A 24,867-nucleotide genomic window follows, 5' to 3' on the forward strand; every position below is an offset into this window, starting at 1 on the left:
GGGCACCACTTCCACAGTGAGAGGTCACTACAGCATTCCGGAGACTGGTGAAAGGGCTATTTGCCCATTGCTGATACTGCTAGCAGGGACTATACTGCACTCATACTGCACCCTATACCGCAGTTATTCCAAACCTAGACTGCATTATCCCGAACCTTTACAGAATCTGAACCACATCTACCTTGCACCTGTGCCAAGACTATACCTTACCTATACAGTACCTATACTGCATGCAGGGTAACTGGCGTTAAGTGCACCAGCGCTCTTAAAGGGTCCTGATAATAGCCGGCAGAAGAACATCTCAAAGGACTGCCTCTCCCGTAATAATTATTCTGCAAGCCCCCTTTGTTCCCCTGCCTCATCTGCTACCATACTCCTTTTCTTTTGGGCAGTGTATACCCAATCGATCTAGGACTAGCATTGCCGTCATAAATGCGCTCTGGCAGTATAGTTCCAGCACTCACTAGATTAAACTTTACTACTGCTCACTGCTGCACTTGAGGTGGCCTTGCTACTGTTTATGCTGATCTGGACATCAAGAAGAAGATTTACTAAAACTGGTGCACACAGAACTTGGTGTAGCTGTGCATAGTAGCCAATCAGCTTTAAACCTCAGCTTGTTCAAATAAGTTTTGACAATAAAACCTGGAAGCTGATTGGTTTCTATGCACAGCTGCACAAGATTCTGTGTGCACCAGTTTTAGTAAATCTCCCCCCAAATGTCATCTTATGCCTAGTCATTACTGTTAATTACGTTGTATGCTAAATTATTTTATTAAACTTGTTAATCCATTTTATGATTCCCTAGTTACCAACCATATTGGGTGACAATATATTAAGTTTGCCTTTGCTACCTGGCTTGGTGTTTGTTTGATTTGATATCACACTACTGCAGGGTACTAAGTATTACTTTCGGTGAATTTCTGTGATATTTAATGTTTGTACACTTTACTTGGTGTGTCAGAGGGGCTGAGATTCTTGAGGAGGTTGAGGCCAAGAATAGAGGACCCATCCTATCCAGCATTTCCTACGGGGGTAGCACTACGCTAACTTAAGATTGCAAACGCAGGGACATGACCTCAGACTAGCAGGAAGAAAATTAAAAATTAATCTTAGAAAATTATTATTTTTTGATAGAGTAGTCGGTACTTGGTTTCTCATGTCTCTTCTTTATTTTTAAAGGTGAAGATATTTACTGCTGTTCTCTTACACAGGTTATTATTAATGTAGGTGAGCCCATAACTGGTACTCCGAAACATATGCTCAGTTAGTGGACCTTGGAAAGCACAGAACCGCTGGCACATACACTCACTGGCCACTTTATTAGGTACACCTGTTCAATTGCTTGGTAACACAAATTGCTAATCAGCCAATGACATGGCAGCAACTCAATGTATTTAGGCATGTAGACATGGTAAATGGAAATGACTTGCTGAAGTTCAAACTGAGCATCAGAATGGGAAAGAAAGGAGATTTAAGTGACTTGGAGCGTGGCATGGTTGTTAGTGCCAGACAAGCTGGTCTGAGTATTTCAAAACTGCTGATCTATTGGGATTTTCACGCAAAACCATCTCTAGGGTTTACAGAGAATGCTCAGAAAAGAGAAAATATCCAGTGAGTGGCAGTTGTGTGGACAAAAATGCCTTGTTGATGTCAGAAGTCAGAGGAGAATGGGCAGACTGGTTGCTGCAACATTTAGATGGTAGGGTTAGAATTTGGGGTAAACAACATGAAAGCATGGTTCCCTCTTGCCTTATATCAACGGCTCAGGCTAGTGGTGGTGGTGTAATGGTGTGGGGAATATTTTCTTGGCACTAGCAAGGTGTACCTAAAGAAAGTGGCTAGTAACTGTACATCTGGTCAGTTCGGAGTAGAGAAATGGAACAAAATTGCACAAACATTTGGCATAGTATTGTGCTATCGAATAGAGATGTATTTTTAAACAGTTTGAACGGTCTGGGGCAGGGCACTGGTACAGTACAGTGAATAAAACCCGTGCTTGCTTGTAGTACTGTTCACACACTTCTTTCTCATCAGGTTCAGGTGAAAGACACTTTGGAAAACCCTGCAGCAAGGGTCCCTCTTGTTCTAACTGGTGAATTCACCCAACAAAATGGTGAATCTACTCCTGTTAATAACAATGAACAAACAACACAAAGGACTGACACCAAAGGAATATCTGTATTTGTCATCAACATCCCAGCGGATGTCGCAACCCTGGATTTTAGGGTGAGTCCTACTAGATCATAAATAATAGTGGACTTCCTTCAAAGGCTGCTATAAAACCTTGTTTTCCTTCTCCAGATCAAAACAGATGATCCAAATCTTCAGGAGCAAAACCAAGCACTGGCTGAGTTCCAAGCCACGTCCTACAAGTCACTGACTAAGAGCTACTTGTACATTGACTGGGCAAGAGACAGTGAAGTCCTCCAAGCTGGCAGTTTTCTAAATGTCAACATATTTCCAAAAAGTCCTTACCTACATAAGCTAACACACTACAGTTACTTGGTATGTTGTTATGGATTTAAAAAATGTGTAAAACTAATTTAAAAGGAGACTTGAAGGAACACACATTTCACACATTTATGTAGTACACACAGACACTCCCTCTCCATCACAAAGACCTACCAATATGTATTTTGGAAGAAACTGACAGATGATTGTGAGGGCAATTGAGCCTAGGACCCTATTACTGCAAGTGCAGGTTTGCACAGTACAGGATGCTTTTAGGCTTGATGCTTTTAGGCTAAACCTGCTTATGGGCAGATCACTTTGCCCAAAACCTGTTGTTCAGTTGCACACAGCCCAATCTGCAGCAGTTTTCACCACCCACTGTGGAAGTCAAGTATAAAAGATATCGGAGTTTAGTAGAGGGTATATAGCCATATAATGTGGAGGCATCTGCACTGGTTGTGTGAGGACTGCATACTGAGTCATACAGCCCTTAGCTGACTGCATCTGCCATTCTACCTGTTTGACATTCACAAGAAATGTGTAGACCTCTAAAGTCAGCATTGACCTACTGTATATACCAAGCAGTTATTGGAAAATAAAGTAAGCCTTGGGCAGTCTTTCTTGGCCAATGTGTGGTCATTACCTGTATCAAACAAGAAATATTATTCTTTAAGAGCCCATTAGATGACATTTGGACTTTCCAATGATAAGACCATATGCTAGAAGTAAATTCCATTCATATCATCAGTGCCCCAAATCAACAGCCAGATGTCAGAGAATTCTATCTTTCAGCTTTCTATGTCAGATTATAAAGAAATTGCTGATAGATGTCTCCCTATACTTTATTAGTCTGACAATAAAAAAACAAACTAGCCTTATGAAGTGATCATCTCATTATCTGCCCTGATCAGCATGATGGTCCTGTTAAGATGGTTACAATTTGTAATATTAAATGCTCATTTGTGTTATGGTAGTCAATAAGAAATCAAATAATTAATTGAATTTGACAGTAAAAGAGTGATCGCATTTATACCAAACCAACCAGAACACCTGCTTGGTCATCACAACACAAAACCCACATTTTCTTTATAAGAATTCTTTTGTTTGATGACTAGTGTATCTCTGCCTACATAGATCATATCCAAGGGGAAGATACTCAAATATGACACAGTGGAGCGGGTTCCCGACTCTGTCTCCCAGTATCTAAACATCCAGATAACAGTGAATATGATTCCATCCTTCCGTCTACTTGCATACTATATCGTTACTGGAGAATCAACTGCTGAGCTCATTGCTGATTCCATTTGGGTGGAAGTCCAGGAAAACTGCCTTAATAACCAGAAAGTAAGCCAGAAGTATGAACATAATCACATCAGAAGTTTATATCGGAAAAGTGGCTGACAGGCTTATGCCTGTAGTTCCTCTCCAGGACACTGAACTCTGATCTCATATACCTCTTCTGTATCTTTCAGGTTAAACTGAGCATGCCCAATGATACCTTCAAGCCAAAAGAAAACGTAACGCTTAATGTGAATTCCCTAACTGGCTCTATAGTAGCACTGTCTGCTGTTGATGTCGCAATTTATGATGTCACAAAAAAGTCCCAGAGACCGCTGGAAAGAGTTAAGTAAAAATAAAAACTACGGCTTATGCTCTGCAGAGACAATTACAGCAAATGAAAGCAGACAAAAACTCATACCACACTGTTTTCACACAGCTCTAAATGTAATTGTAATATTTCAGTTATGGAGATGTGGAGATATATACAATGACAAATGATATAAAATCAGGGGCCAATTTTTTCTTTTTCTGCAGCTTTTGTAGTACCTCCCTCCCACTCCTTTCCCACGAATGATTGTAAAACTGAAAAAATTTCCAATGACTAGCAATGCCATTTTATTGCTTGTGTGTGTTACTGCTCCTCATAATTTGCGCGGTGTTTCAGAAGAGAGACTGATCAGCTTAACCGGATTCCTGCCACCAGGCACGGAAAATGTAAACACTGTAAGTAGTTAGTTCCAGTGAGTGATAACCTGAAAACATTTGTGGCACCTTTATCCCATTACAGTCTTGAGTTTGGTGGTTGAGCTGGATGAGTCCACAGGTGAAATAATAAAACTCCTTTAAGGGTGAGGAGACAGGGATCTTATTGTTTTCTGATACCCTGATATCATGAACCAAACCTCCAAACATACCCTGATGTCATGAACCAAACCTCTGCTTCTGTAGTGTTAATGTGGGGATTTGGTGAAGGGTATCTGTATCAGCCCTATGGTTGATGATTTAACCAATTTATGTGTTAATATCTTAATCTGCCTAGTATACTGTATGTTTTAAAGAATTATGAAACAAACTGCGCTATGATATGGAATAAATCAATAAAACAGCCAACTCAGCATTGCAGGCAACAATACATGAAATATAAATTACATAAAAGTACGGCATTCAAGAAATCTATAATATATGAAAATAAAAGTCCAATTAGTATATAATAGGAATGTAATAAGCCCTTGTTCATATGGACATCTGTAACATCATGTATGCTTCAATCTGGTCAAGAAAATATAGGGCATCCATCATCACCTACACCAAAAAACTCTGCCTCTTACCAGAAGAAGTTGACCCCCTATTACGAACGGGTCAAAATGCGCAATGCAAATTTCCAAGGAAATGGCGTAAACCAGGATATATGTTAACTTGAAAGAAGCAAAGGATGGACCCCCGTTTTGCAAGGATAAGCACCCGTAGACCCAATTCCAACAGCAAACCATGTTCAGAATATTGATAGCTGCCCAAAACTTGAAATCAAAAAGTAAAAAAAACAGTATGTCACCATAACAATGTTTCAAACCATAAAGATGGCTGCCACATTCCAGTATATGCTGACGTCACGCGTTTTGGCTCCTCCCTGCGTGTTTTGTCATTGGTGACATCGTCAGGGGCGTGGCCAGCGTCGGTACGCAAATGCTTTATATAGGGAGGAGGGAAACATACCATCCATTGTTATGGTGACATGCTGTTTTTTTAACTTTTTGATTTCAAGTTTTGGGCAGCTATCAATATTCTGAACACGGTTTACTGTTGGAATTGGGTCTATGGGTGCTTATCGTTGCACAACGGGGGTCCATCCTTGCTTCTTTCAAGTTAACATATATCCTGGTTTTGACCCGTTTGTAATTGGGGGTCAAAATCTTCTGGTAAGAGGCAGAGTTTTTTGGTGTTGGTGACGGTGGATCCCCTATATTTCCTTGACCAGACTGAAGCATATATGATGTTACAGATCAGCGGTTCTCAACCTGGGGGTCGCGACCCCTTTGGGGGTCGAACGACGCTTCCACAGGGGTCGCCTAAGACCATCGGAAAACACATATTTCCGATGGTCTTAGGAACCGAGACACCGCTCCTCGCCGCCGCCGCCGCCACCGCCGTCTCCAGGTGTGGGCGGAATGACATGCCGCCCCTGTCATCTGGACACACCTCGAGATCAATCCTCGCCTGTGATTGGCCGCCGGCACTGTAGCTCAGGAGAGGCACACAGGCGGCCAATCACCGGCAAGGAGGTGGAGCTTGGAGAGGAGGAGCCGAGCGGCACCGCGAAGATCGAGCGAGTGAAGAGGAGGAGAGCGGCCGGAGAAGGAAGACATCTGACAGGTAAGTGTCGGTACCATGGGAGAGGGAGGGAGCGAGCGAGCCCAGGCTGGAGCAGGGGTCTGCAAGGTAAGTATCATTGGTGTCAGTGGGAATAGTGCCCCATCATTGGTGTCACTAATACCAATGATGGGGCACTATTCCTCCCACTGACACCAACGATGGGACACTATTCCTCCCACTGACACCAATGATGGGGCACTATTCCTCCCACTGACACCAACGATGGGGCACTATTCCTCCCACTGACACCAACGATGGGGCACTATTCCTCCCCCAAATGACACCAACGATGGGGCACTATTCCTCCCCCAAATGACACCAAGGATGGGGCACGATTCCTCCCCCCACTGACACCAAGGATGGGGCACTATTCCTCCCCCCACTGACACCAACGATGGGGCACAATTTCTCCCCCCACTGACACCAAGGATGGGGCACAATTCCTCCCCCCACTGACACCAAGGATGGGGCACTATTCCTCCCCCCACTGACACCAAGGATGGGGCACTATTCCTCCCCCCACTGACACCAAGGATGGGGCACTATTCCTCCCCCCACTGACACCAAGGATGGGGCACTATTCCTCCCCCCACTGACACCAAGGATGGGGCACTATTCCTCCCCCCACTGACACCAAGGATGGGGCACTATTCCTCCCCCCACTGACACCAAGGATGGGGCACTATTCCTCCCCCCACTGACACCAAGGATGGGGCACTATTCCTCCCCCCACTGACACCAAGGATAGGGCACTATTCCTCCCCCCACTGACACCTATGATGGGGCACTATTCCCCCCACTGACACCTATGATGGGGCACTATTCCTCCCACTGACACCAATGATGGGGCACTATTCCTCCCACTGATACCAATGATGGGGCACTATTCCTCCCACTGACACCGATGATGGGGCACTATTCCTCCCACTGACACCGATGATGGGGCACTATTCCTCCCACTGACACCGATGATGGGGCACTATTCCTCCCACTGACACCGATGATGGGGCACTATTCCCCCCACTGACACCAATGATGGGGCACTATTCCTCCCACTGACACCGATGACGGGGCACTATTCCTCCCACTGATACCGATGACGGGGCACTATTCCTCACACTGATACCGATGACGGGGCACTATTCCTCCCACTGACACCGATGACGAGGCACTATTCCTCCCACTGACACCGATGACGAGGCACTATTCCTCCCACTGACACCAATGACGGGGCACTATTCCTCCCACTGATACCAATGACGGGGCACTATTCCTCCCACTGATACCAATGACGGGGCACTATTCCTCCCACTGATACCAATGATGGGGCACTATTCCTCCCACTGACACCAATGACGGGGCAATATTCCTCCCACTGATACCAATGACGGGGCACTATTCCTCCCACTGATACCAATGACGGGGCACTATTCCTCCCACTGATACCAATGATGGGACACTATTCCCCCCCACTGACACCAATGATGGAGCACTATTCCTCCCACTGATACCAATGATGAGGCACTATTCCTCCCACTGACACCAATGATGGGACACTATTCCTCCCACTGATACCAATGACGGGGCACTATTCCTCCCACTGACACCAATGACGAGGCACTATTCCTCCCACTGACACCAATGACGGGGCACTATTCCTCCCACTGACACCAATGATGGGGCACTATTCCTCCCACTGACACCAATGAAGGGGGCACTATTCCTCCCACTGACACCAATGAAGGGGGCACTATTCCTCCCACTGACACCGATGACGGGGCACTATTCCTCCCACTGACACCGATGATGGGGCACTATTCCTCCCACTGATACCGATGATGGGGCACTATTCCTCCCACTGACACCGATGATGGGGCACTATTCCTCCCACTGACACCGATGATGGGGCACTATTCCTCCCACTGACACCGATGATGGGGCACTATTCCTCCCACTGACACCGATGATGGGGCACTATTCCCCCCACTGACACCGATGATGGGGCACTATTCCTCCCACTGACACCGATGACGGGGCACTATTCCTCCCACTGATACCGATGACGGGGCACTATTCCTCACACTGATACCGATGACGGGGCACTATTCCTCCCACTGACACCGATGACGAGGCACTATTCCTCCCACTGACACCGATGACGAGGCACTATTCCTCCCACTGACACCAATGACGGGGCACTATTCCTCCCACTGATACCAATGACGGGGCACTATTCCTCCCACTGATACCAATGACGGGGCACTATTCCTCCCACTGATACCAATGATGGGGCACTATTCCTCCCACTGACACCAATGACGGGGCACTATTCCTCCCACTGATACCAATGACGGGGCACTATTCCTCCCACTGATACCAATGACGGGGCACTATTCCTCCCACTGATACCAATGACGGGGCACTATTCCCCCCCACTGACACCAATGATGGGGCACTATTCCTCCCACTGATACCAATGATGAGGCACTATTCCTCCCACTGACACCAATGATGGGACATTATTCCTCCCACTGATACCAATGACGGGGCACTATTCATCCCACTGACACCAATGACGAGGCACTATTCCTCCCACTGACACCAATGACGGGGCACTATTCCTCCCACTGACACCAATGATGGGGCACTATTCCTCCCACTGACACCAATGAAGGGGGCACTATTCCTCCCACTGACACCAATGAAGGGGGCACTATTCCTCCCACTGACACCAATGACGGGGCACTATTCCTCCCACTGACACCAATGACAGGGCACTATTCCTCCCACTGACACCAATGACGGGGCACTATTCCTCCCACTGACACCAATGATGGGGCACTATTCCTCCCACTGACACCAATGAAGGGGGCACTATTCCTCCCACTGACACCAATGAAGGGGGCACTATTCCTCCCACTGACACCAATGACGGGGCACTATTCCTCCCACTGACACCAATGACGGGGCACTATTCCTCCCACTGACACCAATGATGGGGCACTATTCCTCCCACTGACACCAATGAAGGGGGCACTATTCCTCCCACTGACACCAATGAAGGGGGCACTATTCCTCCCACTGACACCAATGACGGGGCACTATTCCTCCCACTGACACCAATGACAGGGCACTATTCCTCCCACTGACACCAATGACGGGGCACTATTCCTCCCACTGACACCAATGATGGGGCACTATTCCTCCCACTGACACCAATGAAGGGGGCACTATTCCTCCCACTGACACCAATGAAGGGCGCACTATTCCTCCCACTGACACCAATGACGGGGCACTATTCCTCCCACTGATACCAATGATAGGGCACTATTCCTCCCAATGACACCAATGACGTGGCACTATTCCTCCTACTGCAAAATTACAGTTATGAAGTAGCAACGAAAATAATTTTATGGTTGGGGGTCACCACAACGTGAGGAACTGTATTAAGGGGTCGCGGCATTAGAAAGGTTGAGAACCACTGTTACAGATGAAGGGGGGCTTATTACATTCTTATTATATACTAATTGGACTTTTATTTTCATATGTTATAGATATCTTTAGCGCTGTACTTTTATGTCATTTATACTGTATGTATTGGCTGGTTTATTAAGAAATTGTATGTAGAGTGCAATTTGATTTGAGATATTTAGGAATCAGGTGGCTGGAGGAATCCATGAAATTCCTGGATTTTTGTTTGTATTAAGTAAGCAGAGCATTATGAGAAAATATTTAATCATATAAATTTTTCATTCCTATATGAAAACACTCAACAGATAGCTCTGCCTACTGTATTTTGCATGGTTGGCCCTGGAAGTCACTATATAACAGCAGCTTTTATTGCCCATGAGTGGCACTTGTATTTTACTTGTAATCTTTCACTGTCACCGTTAATTTCTCAGCCATTGGCATCAGTCCAGGCTGCATTAAATGGGAAGCGATTATTATGGTACAGCTGCAAATCTCCATGTTGACATTTGTCCTTTGTGGCAGGTTCTGCGCAAGATAGAGGAATCGGACTTGGGCTGCGGTGCTGGGGCTGGCCAAAATAATGTGGATGTCTTCCAAACGGCTGGCCTTACATTTTTAACAAATGCCAATATCCAGGCTTCTCAGAACGTGGGTAAGGGTGGAGTACCAAGGTCCTTCATTTTGTATTTTTAATAACAGAAAATGTAAAAATATTTTTATTGTTATACAAGTAGCTCTTCTTTAACCTATGTTTTTTTTTATGTCCATCTTTATTGCTGTTCCATAAATGTGTGTGAATTAGGGTGTCCGAAAAAAATCAGGCATATGCATTGGAGTAAATTGGAGCACATGACGAGGTTATCTATCTTTAGAATTATCGTCTCACGCATTGTAAAGTATACAGTATAGAACCGTCTTACAACTGCCCCTGCACCTGTCTTCCACTATGGAGGCATTAAAAAAGCATCATCTGCCCCTTGCATCAATTTCCTACCATGGTGGTTCTGAAAAGTATCACTAGCCCCCGTACCCATCTCCCACCCCAGAGGCATTGAAAAGTATAATCCACCCCTTACACTCATTTGCCTCCCTGGTGGCACTAAAGTTTCATCTGCCCTGTACCCTTTTCCAACTCTGGTAGCATTGAAAAATATAATTTGCCCCTTACACTCATTTTGCATTTGCCCTCTGTACCAATCTTCCACCCTGGAGGCATTGGAAAAGTATCATCTGTCCTGTACCCTTTTCCAACAGTGGTAGCAGTGAAAATTATAATCACCAATTTTTCACCTACCCCTTGTACCCATCTCCCAAAATAGAAGCATTAAAAAGTACACTCTGCCTTTTGCATTCATTTCTCATCTGGTTTCACTGCAAAGCATCAGCTGCCCTCTGTACCCTTTTCTCACCCAGGTGGCAGTAAAAAGCATGAACTACCCCAGCACCCATCTCCTGTCCAAGCACTGAACAGCGCCATCTGCCCCTCTACCCATCTCCCACCCCAGCAACTTTCAAATTATGGCCATGAAACACAGTTATCATTAATGAATAATTCTCAGTGGAAAGCAATTGCTTCATTTATTTATCTAAAATCTTTGTCTCATGCCACCTTTAGGTCTTGTTCACATGTGTGGATGGGGAATGGTAACCCCCGCAGTTGAGCCACGCTTTTGCTACCCTTCCAGCACTATCCCCTGTAGCTGCAGAGGCAGCGGCTCTGAGTGTACACATGTTGCAGCCACAATTGTACCCCCTGCCTCTTTTGGCCAGTGCAGTACCCGCCAAACGAGATACATTCAAGTGCATGGGGCCACTCTGCAAGCTAGTGCGCAGATCAAGGGGATAAAGCAGGTGATGAGGAGGTGATACAACACCTTCACACTGCCTGCCAAATGCTCTCTGAAGAGCGACTCGAACCTGGTTCTATCTGCAGTAGAGAATTATTTCTGTTGTCATGGAAGACAGCACAAAACAGAGCCATCCCCACAATAACTGGAAATAAAAAGCTCCAACTGAACTCAGAAACTGAAGATAACACACATAAGAAAGTAAATGCAGTTACCCTGTTTCCCCTAAAATAAGACCTTCCCCAAAAATAAGACCTAGTGCTATTTTTGAGAATTGCTTAAGTATAAGACCTACCCCGAAAATAAGACCCAGTTGTGATCAGGGCATTTTTTCAGCTGGAATGCCATTCCGCCACCTCCGGCACTGGCCCTGCGCACACCCATATCTACTGTCTCTTATAAACACAGAAACGTGGCTGAAGTGACAGCACCATCCGTTCCCACAGAACCTCCCTACCTCTGTACTCACTGTGGGACAGGGAAGGAACAGATATCTGCGGGTGCAGTATGCAGTGTGTTTAGGGGCGGGGCATCTCCTCCTGCAGCCTAATGCATGGAAGCCGATGCCCCAGGGGTGATCGCTGGCCAGTGGGGAAGAGGCGGAGCAGTAAGTGTGCTTGGTGCACTGTGTGGGAAGATAGGACCCGAAATGGGAGTTACTATAGAGAGGGGCCGGCTGCTGACAGCTGTGTTTTGTAAAGCTAGCTAACCATATGAGGGCAGTGGGGGGGGGGGGATGTGCAAAGGTGAGCTGCAGTCAGGTGTTGCAGAGGTAAATTGAGTCAGGTGAGTTGCAGACAGGGTGCATAGGTGAGCTGCAGCTGGGGGGGTGCAGAGGTGAGCTGAGTTGCAACCCCCCTTTGCACCCCCCTGGCCACAGCTCAGCTCTGCACCCCCTGGCCACAGCTCAGCTCTGCACCCCCTGGCCACAGCTCACCTCTGCATCCCACGTCTGCACCCTGTCTGTGGCTCATATCTGCACCCTGTCCTAAACTCACCTGTCAAGTCTCCCCTGCAACACCTGACTGCAGCTCACAACTGTCATCAGCCAGCCCTCTCCATTCACAACTCCGTAACCCTCATTCACAACTGCCTGCAGCTCACCTCTGCACCCCTGTCCATACCTGGACATTTAAAAAAATAAGACCTACCCCAAAAATAAGACCTAGTGTGTTTTTTTGAGCCAAAAAACACGGGGAAACATGGTAGTAGAGGTTGCTGGAGGGGATGTACAAGGTAAAAAAGTAATTGCAGGGTGCATACTGCTTTGGTTGTCATTCTACCCATAATTCCATTTCATTTTCGCAGATTGGAAGTGTGATGCAATATTAAGAAGCAAAAGATCACTGGAGGATGAAATCAAGAAAGAAGGTAATTTGTGAGATTTCTAGAAATAAAATGTCGAATAATATAAAGTGAAACTCCAGCCAAAATGTTCTTTTAATTTTGGATGAAGTGAGAAAGGGTTAAAGCTAAATCTGTTCACTGCTGAAAATCTACCACAGCCGGATGTAGCCTGGCTGAAGTGTACTTACTATAAGTAAACCCCTATACCGGGTGTCGGCAACCCGCGGCTCCAGAGCCGCATGCGGCTCTTTTTCACCTTTGCTGCGGCTCCGGAGCACACTGCCCACCAGGTGACAGGTAATAGGGTTGCCGTAGCTCAGTGGTCGGCAAGCCGCAGCTCTTTACACATTTTAATGGGGCTCTTCTGTGTGCCGGGCGCCCGCTCCCCTCCCTCCTCTCGGGCGGCCGCCCCAAAAGTCAGGACTCTGCAGCTAGCCCAGCAATGGGCAAACTACGGCCCGGCGGACCTTTTAATCCGGCCTGCGGAGCGTGGCAAACATTGGCTGTCAGGATGTAGGCGGGGCAGCGTGACGAACTCCTCTCCTCTCACAGTCCGCTCTGAAGACCGGAACGGCGCGGGAACACAGCGAGAGGAACGCGCGGAGCAAAGGTAAGTGAATTGACACAATATGGGGAATGAATTACTATAGGGGGGATGAATTACTATATGGGGGATGAATTACTATGGGGGATGAATTACTATATGGGGGATGAATTACTATATGGGGGATGAATTACTATGGGGGATGAATTACTATATGGGGGATGAATTACTATGGGGGATGAATTACTATATGGGGGATGAATTACTATATGGGGGATGAATTACTATGGGGGATGAATTACTATATGGGGGATGAATTACTATGGGGGATGAATTACTATATGGGGGATGAATTACTATGGGGGATGAATTACTATATGGGGGATGAATTACTATGGGGGATGAATTACTATATGGGGGATGTATTTTCAGTTTTAAAAATGTGGCTCTCAAAATAAATTTCAATCGTGGTTTTGGCGAGATTTGGCTCAGTTGAAAAAAAAGGTTGCCCACCACTGACCTAAGGCTATGATTGTGATTATGACGATACACTGTGGCCCTGATTAACCCTTTGCTTACTGGGCCCTTAAACCCCCTTCATGACCAGAGCGCTTTTTGCAATATATGCAATATTATGTCTTAAAGGTTGCAGACCCCTGCCCTATACAGAATACAAAAATGAGTAACCTGCAAAAATAGGCACTTTAAAGGCACTGTGCTAGAATACAAAAACAAAAATTGACTATAAAATTGTATTTATTGAAGTCCATTAAAATGGTGAACCATCAATTCCACCATTATGTGATTTGTTGGGCATGTTTTATCAATTATTTTTCTAACCAAGTGGTGGAATTGATGATCCACCGTTTTAATGGACTTCAATAAATACAATTTTATAGTCAATTTTTGTTTTTTTTTTCTAGCACAGTGCCTTTAAAGTCCCTATTTTGGAGTCTACTCCTTTTTTGTATTCTGTATTGTAGTTGGGATGTGGCATTTTGCGCTTATCCCCCGAGTGATGGGTTATGTTTTCCTGGTATATGTAAACCCCTGTAATGAACTTCTCTTGTGATTATCCTATTGCTTTGAGAAAGCTTGCAGGTAGCAAGTGAAGCAATCGTTGGCCAGATGAATTTATTTATTTATTTCAGGTACTTATATAGCGCCATCAATTTACGCAACGCTTTACATACATATATATTGTACATTCACATCAGTCCCTAACCCTCAAGGGGCGTACAATCTAAATGTTAGCTGTTTTTAAAATATGCTGTTTTTTGCTAGTATTAAAAAAGAAGAGTCGGTGAAGCAGAGTTCTCCTGGGATTTTCTTTTGGAACTTCTCTTGCTTGCTCCCAAGTGCAAAATAATACCTATTGATGCTGCCAGAAATCTGGTAAGCTGACAACTTTCTGAGCTCTCTGCCTGTGCACAAAGAGGAGTCAGGTAAACGAAAAAAAAAAAATGCAGCCTGGCAGGCCAGGAGAGGGCTGGGGTGGGGGGCGACTCCACCCCAATGCCTACCTGTCATTTGTCTTGTGTCCCTGGACAGGGCACGTCATATTCGTCGGGCAGCATTTTTTTTCTTTTCGCGCAGGTCGGTGTTCATCATGATTGACATTGGATCTACTTAAGGGGACATTTATTTTTTTGGGGGGTTAATAAAGGACTTGTGAAAAACTTTTTTTTTACTTTTGACAATTTTTCATGAATGAGTAGGGGTACTATGTACCCCATACTCATACACATAGGGGAGTCTGGGATCGGGGGGTCCTCTAGTCAAAGGGGGCTTTCAGATTCCAATAAGCTTCCCACCCACAGACTCCCACAACCTCCACCCAGGGATGTGGGGAAGATGCCCTTGTTCCCATCGACCTGGGGACAAGGTGCTTTTGGGGGGGCATGGGGTTCCCATCAAAATCCATACCAGACCCAAAGGGCACGGTATGGATTGAGGGGACCCCATGCTGTTGTTAAGTATGCCTTTTTTGCTATTTTTTTTTTACCAGGCACTTCTTTTGTTTACAAAAATAGTACAAAATCCCACTGGCAGCAGATGAGTCATAGTTGTTAAGGACGCAGCAGCCAAGCCACTCACTCCGTAACAACTGGATCTTTTCCGTGAATCCAAACGAAAGCCCCCCTCCTCCAAAGCACCCCGCATGCTAAGGGGCATCTGGCCTGGTAAGGTTCAGGAGGGGGGTGAGGGGTGCTCACTCATTCCTCCTCTTTTCTGACCTGCTGGGCTGCATATTCAGATAAGGGTTTGGTATGGATTTTGGGGGAGGACCCCACACCAATTTTTTTAAAACTTTGGCATGAGGTTCCCCTTAAAATCCATACCAGACCTAAGGGCCTGGTATGGATTGGAAAGGAACCCCCATGCTGGTTTTTGTTGTTGTTTGTATGTTTTTTAACCGGCAACTTCATATCTTTACATTCTGCTGACAGTGGGGAATTCCGTTGACAGCAGATAAGTCATGGTTGGTAAGGACGTCCATTTCATAACAGCCAGCTTTTCTCAATGAATCCGAATGATCCAAATGACTTTGAATGAATCAGAAATTTTCATAACTTCTCTCAGATTTGTTCAGATTAATTACTATGTCCATTCGGATACATTCAAATCTCAGAAAATGACATTTTCGTCCAAAATTCGAATATGAATGAACCGACTCACACATGTCTAGTTGCACTAATTTTCCCCAAGCTTGGAGAATGTGGTGAAACTCTGCTTCCATCATCCAGTACTGTACAAGCAAAAATTTTATTTTTTATTATTTTTCCTTGTGTTTTTTTATGAAAGGGAATGTTTACCACCAGGGTTTTTTTCTGTGGGAGTGCAGTTCCGGAACCTGCAGTACTGAATATATGTAATGACAAGGATGCTGAGGTGCGCTGAGGGTCTGTTGACCACAACGCTTTGGTCCTAATTCTCCATTAACAAATTCCATACGAATTACGTAGCACCACAAAATTATACTTGGTCCTGTATTCTCCAAAAGAAGGCACTACTGGAAGGTTGGTAGGGGGAGGAACCAAGGGGTGGTGTTTGGAGGTGTGTAGGGGGCAGAGACAAGGAGAGACTCAGAAGGGTTCACCCTGTTTACCACATTCACTAAGCTCTGCGAAAATGCAAAAAAATTTGCAAAATGCACAGTCTATTTGCCTTTAGTAATTCAACCCCATTGTGTTGTGATGTCAGTGAGAAAGGTTAGAGCACACTATATCATGATCTGTTGCATAAACAAAGTTTAGATAAGATTTTTGTTTTTCTGAGAGTTTTATCTTATACATTTGTTGTCCTTATATAAATATAACAAGATGGGTATATGAATGACAGGATGATGAAGAGACACTCCTCGGGCTAAATGTATCCTTGACTCCATTTAAACTGGTACATTTTCACATTCCCAGTTTTCATATATGGATGTCCTTTTTGAAACCCTAAATAATTGTATATCCACTTCCCTTACAGCCAGCAAATTCCATAATGAGAGTGTTAAAAAGTGCTGCATTGATGGTGGGAACAATTTCATAAAGGAAAAAGAGTGTAGGAAAGGAACGGAGCGAGTCCAAAAACTGAAACCATATCTCCCAATATGTGCAAAAGTGTTTGCAAAATGCTGCCAGCAGACCAAAGATCTGAAGGAGAAGTTAGACAAGGAGAAAAAAGAGATGCAACTTGGAAGAATATGTAAGATTTATCCTACTGTACCAGATTATTGTTATTATTGTTAGTTTGTATAACTCTCTTGACATATTCTGCAGTACTGTACAGAGAACATTTTATCATTCACTACAGTCTCTACAGCAGAGGAGCTCCCACTGTTTTCAATCATACTCTGTTATTATACATTTATATAGCTTTGACATATTCTGTAGTGGTGTACAAAAATACTGAGCCATTCATATCAGTCTGTGCACCACAAGAGTTTACACTCCAATGTCTCCATAATAGTTACACATTATTATTATTATACATTTTTATAGATCTGGCATATTCAACAGTGCCGTGCTTTCACTGAACAATTACCATCTGTCACTGCACCAGAGAAGCTTACACTCTAATTGCACTCTAATTACAGTCATACACAGTTATTATTATACATTTATATAGGGCTAACCTATTTGAAAGTGCTATACAAAGAAGCTATTAACATTGTCCTCTGTAGGGGGTCATACATGCTAATGTCTTTACCACAGTAGTACTGAACTATTCCTGCATCCACTGGAAGAGGACAGATGAAGGTGTATTGTATTGAAGTTTAAGTATTGTGTTCTCTTTCAGATATCAGGACGGTTTTCAATTTGGATGAGCCAGATATTCGCAGTTATTTCCCAGAAAGTTGGCTGTGGGAGGAGCATGCCATCACAGACAGGTATTCAATATGCTAGGTAGCAAAGTCCTGAAGAATACTACAGTTTTTGTTTTTGTTTTTTGTTTTTTGATGGGAGAATGCAATTAACAAATAGCCACAACATTTGGCCAGTAGGACAATACAACATTGAAAACATACAGTTTGATATTATAGTATAAGAACCAGGTATCAGTGCTGGGTCAAAGATGAACATTAAGAAACAGAAGGAAAAAAAAAAAGGGGGGGAATGGATAGAGGTTGGTCTAACAACTAGCAGATGATGGAATGAGGAGAGGCTTTAGCTGGTATAGCATAAAATATATTTTAATTTTAATTGGAGGGTAGGATATCAATTGGAGGGTCATTGTTTCACAGTTACATAGTTAAATAGTTAGTCTGGCTGAAAAAAGACAAAAGTCCATCTAGTTCAACCATGAAAAAAAAAGTTATAATCCTATACCCATAGTTGATCCAGAGGAAGCCAAAAAAAACCCAGCAAAGCATGATCCAATCTGCTCCTGCTGGGAAAAAAATTCCTTCCTGATCCCCCGAGAGGCAATCGGATATTCCCTGGATCAACTTTACCTATAAATGTCAGTATCCAGTTATACTCTATGTATCTAATAAACAATCCAGGCCTTTTTTGAAGCAATCCACGAACCTGGCCAGAACCAACTCTTGAGGGAGTCTATTCCACATTTTCACAGCTCTTACTGTGAAGAAACCTTTCCGTGGAGATTAAATTTCTTTTCCTCCAGACGTAAAGAGTGCCCCCTTATGCTCTGTGATGACCTCAGGGTGAATAGATCTACACCGAGTTCACTATATAAACCACTGATGTAGTTATACATGTTGATCATATCCCCCCTTAATCTCCTCTTCTCAAGAGAGAATAAATTCAGTTCCTCTAATCCTTCCTCATAGCTGAGCTCCTCCATGCCTCTTATCAGTTTGGTTGCCCTTCTCTGTACTTTCTCCAGTTCCCAATGTTCTTTTTGTGAATTGCTGCCCAAAACTGAACTGCATATTCCAGTTGAGGTCTTACTAATGATTTGTACAGGGGTAATATGATCTCTCTCTCTCTCTGGAGTCTATACCTCTTTTAATACAAGAGAGGATTTTGCTCGCTTTAGAAACTGCAGCTTGGCATTGCATGCCATTATTAAGCTTGTGATCTACCAGAACTCCCAGATCCTTCTCCACCAGTTGTACTCCCCCTAGTATGTATGATGCATGCATATTCTTAGCCCCCAAGTGCATAACCTTACATTTATCAACATTAAATTTCATTTGCCACATAGTTGCCCAATTAAACAGTGCATTGAGGTCGGCTTGTAAGTTGGAGACATCCTGTAAGGACGTTATTCCACTGCACAGCTTGGAGCCATCTGCAAAGACTGAAATGGGATTTTTAATCCCAGAACCTATATCGTTTATAACTATATTAAAAAGTAAGGGTCTCAACACTGAACCATGGGGTACACCACTGATGACCTCAGAGTATGAATCATTAACCACTACTCTTTGAATACAATCTTTTAGCCAGTTTTCTAACCATTTACATATGGATTTTTCCAAGCCCATAGACTTTACCTTACACATTAGCTGTGTCAAACAGTCTGGTTTGAAACCATTGTGTATATTGAAAACATTGTACTATTGATTTTTGGGTATCTGTAGGCAAGGTTTGAATGAAAGATTCCAGATATCAAAGAATTCTTGGACCCGTGATACAGTTAGGTTTTTAAGACATTGAATAGTAAGGATAGCTATGTGTTATCCCCAGTGGTGTCTATAAAATTAGCATCTGCATGGCTGTCAATTATCTGCAAATTATACCACACATAGTGATACACTGTGCCGCACAGGGGAAACACAGGAGAAACATTTGTAGCTTCTTTGAAAATACACTGTTATTCTTCTTATGATGAGTTTGGGCATACATGTTGCTTAGCAGAGTTCTACCTTAAACTCAGTATCCATTATGAAAATCTGTGACAGATCATACTTTATGGAATATGTTGCATTTTTAATACTGTTATGTAATTCTAAATTCATTGGATTGTCTGTTTTCCCCTAGAAGTGGCAGTAAGAAAATAGAAATAAGTCTTCCAGACTCTCTCACTACATGGGAAGTGCAAGGAATCAGCATGTCCGATAAAGGTGAATGTCTGAATCTTAGTATATGGACTTTCCCTTTTGCAGAAATGGGAATTAATATAGCACCTCTAGTGGCCAACTTCACTAATACTCCACTTGGATGTTACCTTCTAGGTATCTGTGTTGCTGACTCGCTGACATTTAAAGTGTTTAAAGACTTGTTTTTGGATGTGCAACTGCCCTACTCTATCGTGCGAGGAGAGCAAGTTCAGATCAAAGTGACCGTTTACAACTACCAAGCTTCCAAAGTTATGGTAATTATGGCACCCATTTTCATTTTAACACTGGAAAGACCTTACATTTCCTTCATGCTAGTTCACATCTGTAAGGTCTCATATACACTGCTGCTCCTAAACGTGAGTTTAGGAGTTTTTGGCATTTTTTTGCCAAAGCCCCTGAACTCAACTCAGCAAAAGACATAGGCTTTTATCAGAGTTTAGGAGCAGCAGACTTTAGGTGCAGTTAAAAGTCCCTCTTCTGAACACACAAGAATCGCATTCAGGAGAACACCAAACACAGCAAAAACGCATGTAAATGCAACTAAGCACTAGCCACGTTTAGCGCTTGGGTGTTTATTAATTTCAATGGCAAGTACTCTGGCCAATGAAATGAATAAAGGTCCAAGCGCTAATCTTGGGTAAATGCGATACCACGTGTGCCCGTTTTTGCAGCGTTTAGATTTCTCTGCTGCCAGTAGAATACACATCTACGATAGTTTCAGTGTACATGCAGCCTAAAAATATCTGAAAGTAAACCTGTCATACCAAAGAGTTCAAAAACTAACTGAATTTCCACCAGGTGGCAATACAGGGCACTCTCATCCCCACACTCTATTCTACAATCCAAAGAGGTTGATTTACTAAAGGCAAATAGGCTGTGCAGTGAAATTGCAGTCGCTCTAGATCTGAGAGGAACATGCAAGGAAAATAAAAAAAACAGCATTTTTGTTTGCACATGATTGGATGTAAGAAATCTGCAGAGCTTAGTCTCATTTCAGAGCGTCCCCTCAGATCTAAAGCAACTGCACTTGCAGTGCACAGTATATTTACTTTTAGTAAATCAACCCTAAAATGTTCATTTCAGTTGGCAATTAAGAGGCTCCCCACTTTGTTGGGGGATTGTCTTCCAGGATTAGGGGCATCAGGAGCTTTAAGTGGTGGATTCTTGAACATCTGTGGGCTCCCAGAGGAGGTGTCTCCATTTGGGTACTAAGGCTATGGTGCACATAGCCACACACATTGGCAAATGACTGATATCAGATCTGATTATTTTTTTATAATGTATGACCTAAAATGCAGGGCTTGTTTACATCAACAGTGTTGGGCAGCATTGCCAAACTTGAAAGAAAATGGCAGTTTGCCTTCTGCCTTTATGGATCTAGTTCACTACTAGTTCATTTAATTTGATCTGGAAAGAATTTTTTCCCCTGCAGAAGAAAATTGGATCATGCTTTGCTTATTTTTTTTTTCCTTCCTCTGGATCAACTGTGGGTATAGGATTACAAGGTTTGTTTTTTCTTTTTTTCTCTTTTTATGGTTGAACTAGACAGGCTTTTGTCTTTTTTCAGCCAGACTAAATATATATGTGCCATAATGATCACTTTCCAGTTCAGACTGGATTTTATTCGAAAACTGTTATTCAGTAATAGAATTTTCTATAAAACAGCTACTTTCATTACAAAACAAAATGCACAATATTGATTAAAAAAATAAAATGAGTTAGATCAGTCTTTATCACTAACAAATCATTGTTTCATGAAAACGTCTGTAAATTTTATTTGTCCTGTTCAATCAACTGGGCTTGTTCCAAAACAATTACAACCAGTCTACAAATCCATTTATAATCATCATTGACAGGTGCACAGTCAATCTCCTTCTAACCTGGTTCAAGCCAATTTTGCATTCCCATATATTTTTATGGAAATGTAACCAATTAGGCTATATAATTCTGTTTATCTACGTAACATACATTAGTAAATTCCCAAAATTAGCTTTGTTGACAATATTGCCATGCTCTCTTCGATACCAAGACTTGTATGGGAATTTAAATATGCAAACCCATTGGCACAGGACTTTAAGGAATTTGTCAACAGGTTTTGATGAGTAAATGCAGCGTGCTCTTGACACCAAGCTGAGACGCTTCTGAGATTATTCAATAGTAATTGCAGATGCATTTGACCTTCTCAAAGATCCAAATCTTTTGAGCACTTGGTAAGATTCTCTAAGTGAAGAGATATTACTGTTTTGCAGTTGTCAGGTATAGTCTCACTGGTGACAGAACTATCCTGAGGTTGCAGATGGTTCTCTGTGAGCAACTCTGTAGCTTTAGTAGAGGAAAATGTTGATTTAGGTTCACTAGTTTTATTGTCTATGAACTAATGAACATGAACATTGTGGTGCAGGATGTTGGCATTACCTGTCTAAGATTCAGTCTTGCTGCCATTATTGGTAGTTATTGATGTTGTTTCACAGATGCTGCTGTAAGATGGATCTCTGATATAGGCTTGATTGCTCACAGAAAGTCTGTCCGTCAAAGTAGTTATCCCTTTTGAGTTACCATGCATTATGGTATCCTTTCCCAGAAGAAGCATAGTTTTAGCATCATTGTCAAGTGGGACAATGGAGACCAAGTTTGTAGAGTGTTTGTATTTAGTGGTGACCTTTTCTCTTTTTGTAATTGGAGGGCTAGGAATGCTCAAGTTGATAATTGAGAAACTTGGATCATTCTTAGCTCTGGCTAAATATTTGCTGAACTTTAAAAAGAAGGAGAAAGGTGGAGAAGATACTAGATATTCGTCCCTATACCTTGAACCTACTGTTGGTAATTTCCCTTGGATATTATCAGGCATTTTTTTTCTGAGGTCTGGGAAGCTAAGACCTGGTAGTTGTGGGTCTTTTTTGTCTGGACAGTATGGTCACCTGCTGACCTGCTACAATCCACAGGCAGCTTAACACTTCAATACGATGCAGTTGAATTCAACACAGTAGTACTTCAGATAGGTAAAGTACAGATAATATTTTTCCAGTCTTTTAAACTGCAAGAAGTCAATGACTCTCTATACCCTGTCTCTGCAATAACCAAAACTATACTTAGGGAAAATCAAGGCAACAGGGTAGGTTTTGCTAAGAATGTGCCAACTAGCACTGACCAGTAAGGGAAACGGAGGGATGTACTAAATCACAATAAAAACGTTTTAGTGGTCCTAAAACACCAGTAGATATCAGCATACAACAGAATTAAAATAACCAGATATACAGTAATTCAATGCAATAGCTGAAAAACACATATACTGTACATGGGACAGAACAAATTGTATATGGAGAGAAGTTCTGAAACTAACAAAAGCCTGTTGACATTAGCTCCAAATCAGCTTAAGCATCAGTTGTTCTATGTGGTTGTAATCAGGGCCAGTGCTTCCACTAGGCAAACTAGGCGACCGCCTAGGGTACAGTGCCACTTAGGGGCATCTGGGCACAGCACAGGCTAGCACTCCGTGTGTGGGATGCCGCCATGTCATGATTGATGCTTCAGCTGAGGGAAGGGGCGGGAGAGGGGAGGAAAAAAGGACAGAGGAAGATGCTGGGTGTCTGGGGCAAGTGTAGCAGCTGAGCTGCTGCTCCTTCCAGTGTTCCTCTCAGACTAAGTCCCTTACTGCAAGCCAGCAGGTGGCTGCTGATCACTGTGCAGTTCCAGCCCTTCTCTCTCCATTCATCAGCGGAGGCGTGCCTGCGGAGGAAGGTAATGTCTTACTCTGATGTCTCGTGTCTGTGTGAGTGTGACCCGGCCGACCATTCATCACATGTGCAATGTGTCAGTGAGTGATGACATCATCACAATCCCACAACCTGCTCTTCTAGTGCCTCCTTCAGTTCAGGTGTTCTCTTTGTGTGTGTGTGCTGGGCTGCCTGCTGTCACAACGTTTTATCTCCCCCCATTGTTTTGGGAATTCCGGCCTGGGATCTGTTAGAGTGTGGATCCATCATCCTCTACTCACTGCAACTGTCACTCTGCCACTGCCAGCCACAGCTACAGTCCGTCTGTGACACTGATTTGGTCTTTATTATTGGTGCTGGTGGCATCTTATGGCATTTATTTTTGTAAATTAAAAGAAATTTGGCAGTTTCATGGTTTGTTGATTTAATGTTTTCTACTGTTTTTAATTTTTGTTTATTTGTTTATTTTTTTTTGGGGGGGGGCAAGTAGCTGGTCTTGCTTAGGGCGCAAAATAGTCTAGCAGTGGTGCTGGTTGTAATGTTTATGAAAACCATCAGTTTGTTTTTTTGGAATTAAAGGTTCACTTATCTTTCAATAAATAATCGCATAGAAATCATTTGCTGATACATGTATTTCAGCCATGTAAACATCCATAATGCTTAAAGTATTATCAAACCCAAAAGCAAACATTTGTTATATTGCAGCTTACCAATGTTTAGATGTGGTGGCTGCATTCAATTTCTTTTTAGGTTTTTTTCTTGTATTTTCACCTTGTGATCCTGCCAGCAAGTCTGTTGTTTTTCAACAGAACAAGCTGTCTTGCAAATGTAGCAGTTGGAGGGTTGAGACAAACTATTTACCACTAACAGGGGTGCTTTTATTTATTTTTCTAAAACCCTTATCCCAAAAGGAAAACAACTGTTGCTGTAACTACTTATATAGTGTTGGCTAGAATTTGACTTCAGTTAGTTAGTGTAATTAAATCTAGATACAGTACATCTAACACTCCCCCATATTAACAATGCTGCTGTCCAAAGGTGTCTTTGTTGCTCCATCATTTAGAGTGGGGGCACTCTAATACAGAAGGTGTGTTACTTGTCAGATCACCAGGTGAAAACAGAGGGGAAAATGCCAAAGAATAAACTAATACAGCCACATTTAATGATTGGTAAGCTGCAATATATTACATTTTTAGTTTTCAGTTTAATTCCACTTTAATGTAACTGCAGCAGTATTAATGCACTTTAAACAACACATTTGAGTACTGTCTATGATACTTCTTTCTATTTGCATTAACAGTTAAATATTGCTTGAAACTT

The 24,867-nt window shown here is 43.2% G+C and overlaps 1 protein-coding gene across 1 annotated transcript in view; it reads left to right on the forward strand.

The window, feature by feature from the left end:
* The window catches only part of C5 (complement C5), a 98,557-nt gene that overhangs the window by 45,642 nt on the left and 28,048 nt on the right, over positions 1-24,867 (forward strand). Inside the window, exons 11-20 of the mRNA XM_089685259.1 lie at positions 2,038-2,229; positions 2,305-2,508; positions 3,589-3,798; positions 3,927-4,076; positions 10,099-10,228; positions 12,732-12,794; positions 16,792-17,010; positions 17,605-17,695; positions 19,755-19,837; positions 19,949-20,088. Coding sequence (XP_089541385.1) covers positions 2,038-2,229; positions 2,305-2,508; positions 3,589-3,798; positions 3,927-4,076; positions 10,099-10,228; positions 12,732-12,794; positions 16,792-17,010; positions 17,605-17,695; positions 19,755-19,837; positions 19,949-20,088 — 1,482 coding nt within the window. The remainder of the gene's footprint in view (positions 1-2,037; positions 2,230-2,304; positions 2,509-3,588; positions 3,799-3,926; positions 4,077-10,098; positions 10,229-12,731; positions 12,795-16,791; positions 17,011-17,604; positions 17,696-19,754; positions 19,838-19,948; positions 20,089-24,867) is intronic.

Source organism: Staurois parvus, unplaced genomic scaffold (genome assembly GCF_062004578.1).
Source record: "Staurois parvus isolate SC_StPar_1 unplaced genomic scaffold, SC_StPar_1.0 ptg000365l, whole genome shotgun sequence".
Lineage (NCBI taxonomy): Eukaryota > Metazoa > Chordata > Amphibia > Anura > Ranidae > Staurois > Staurois parvus.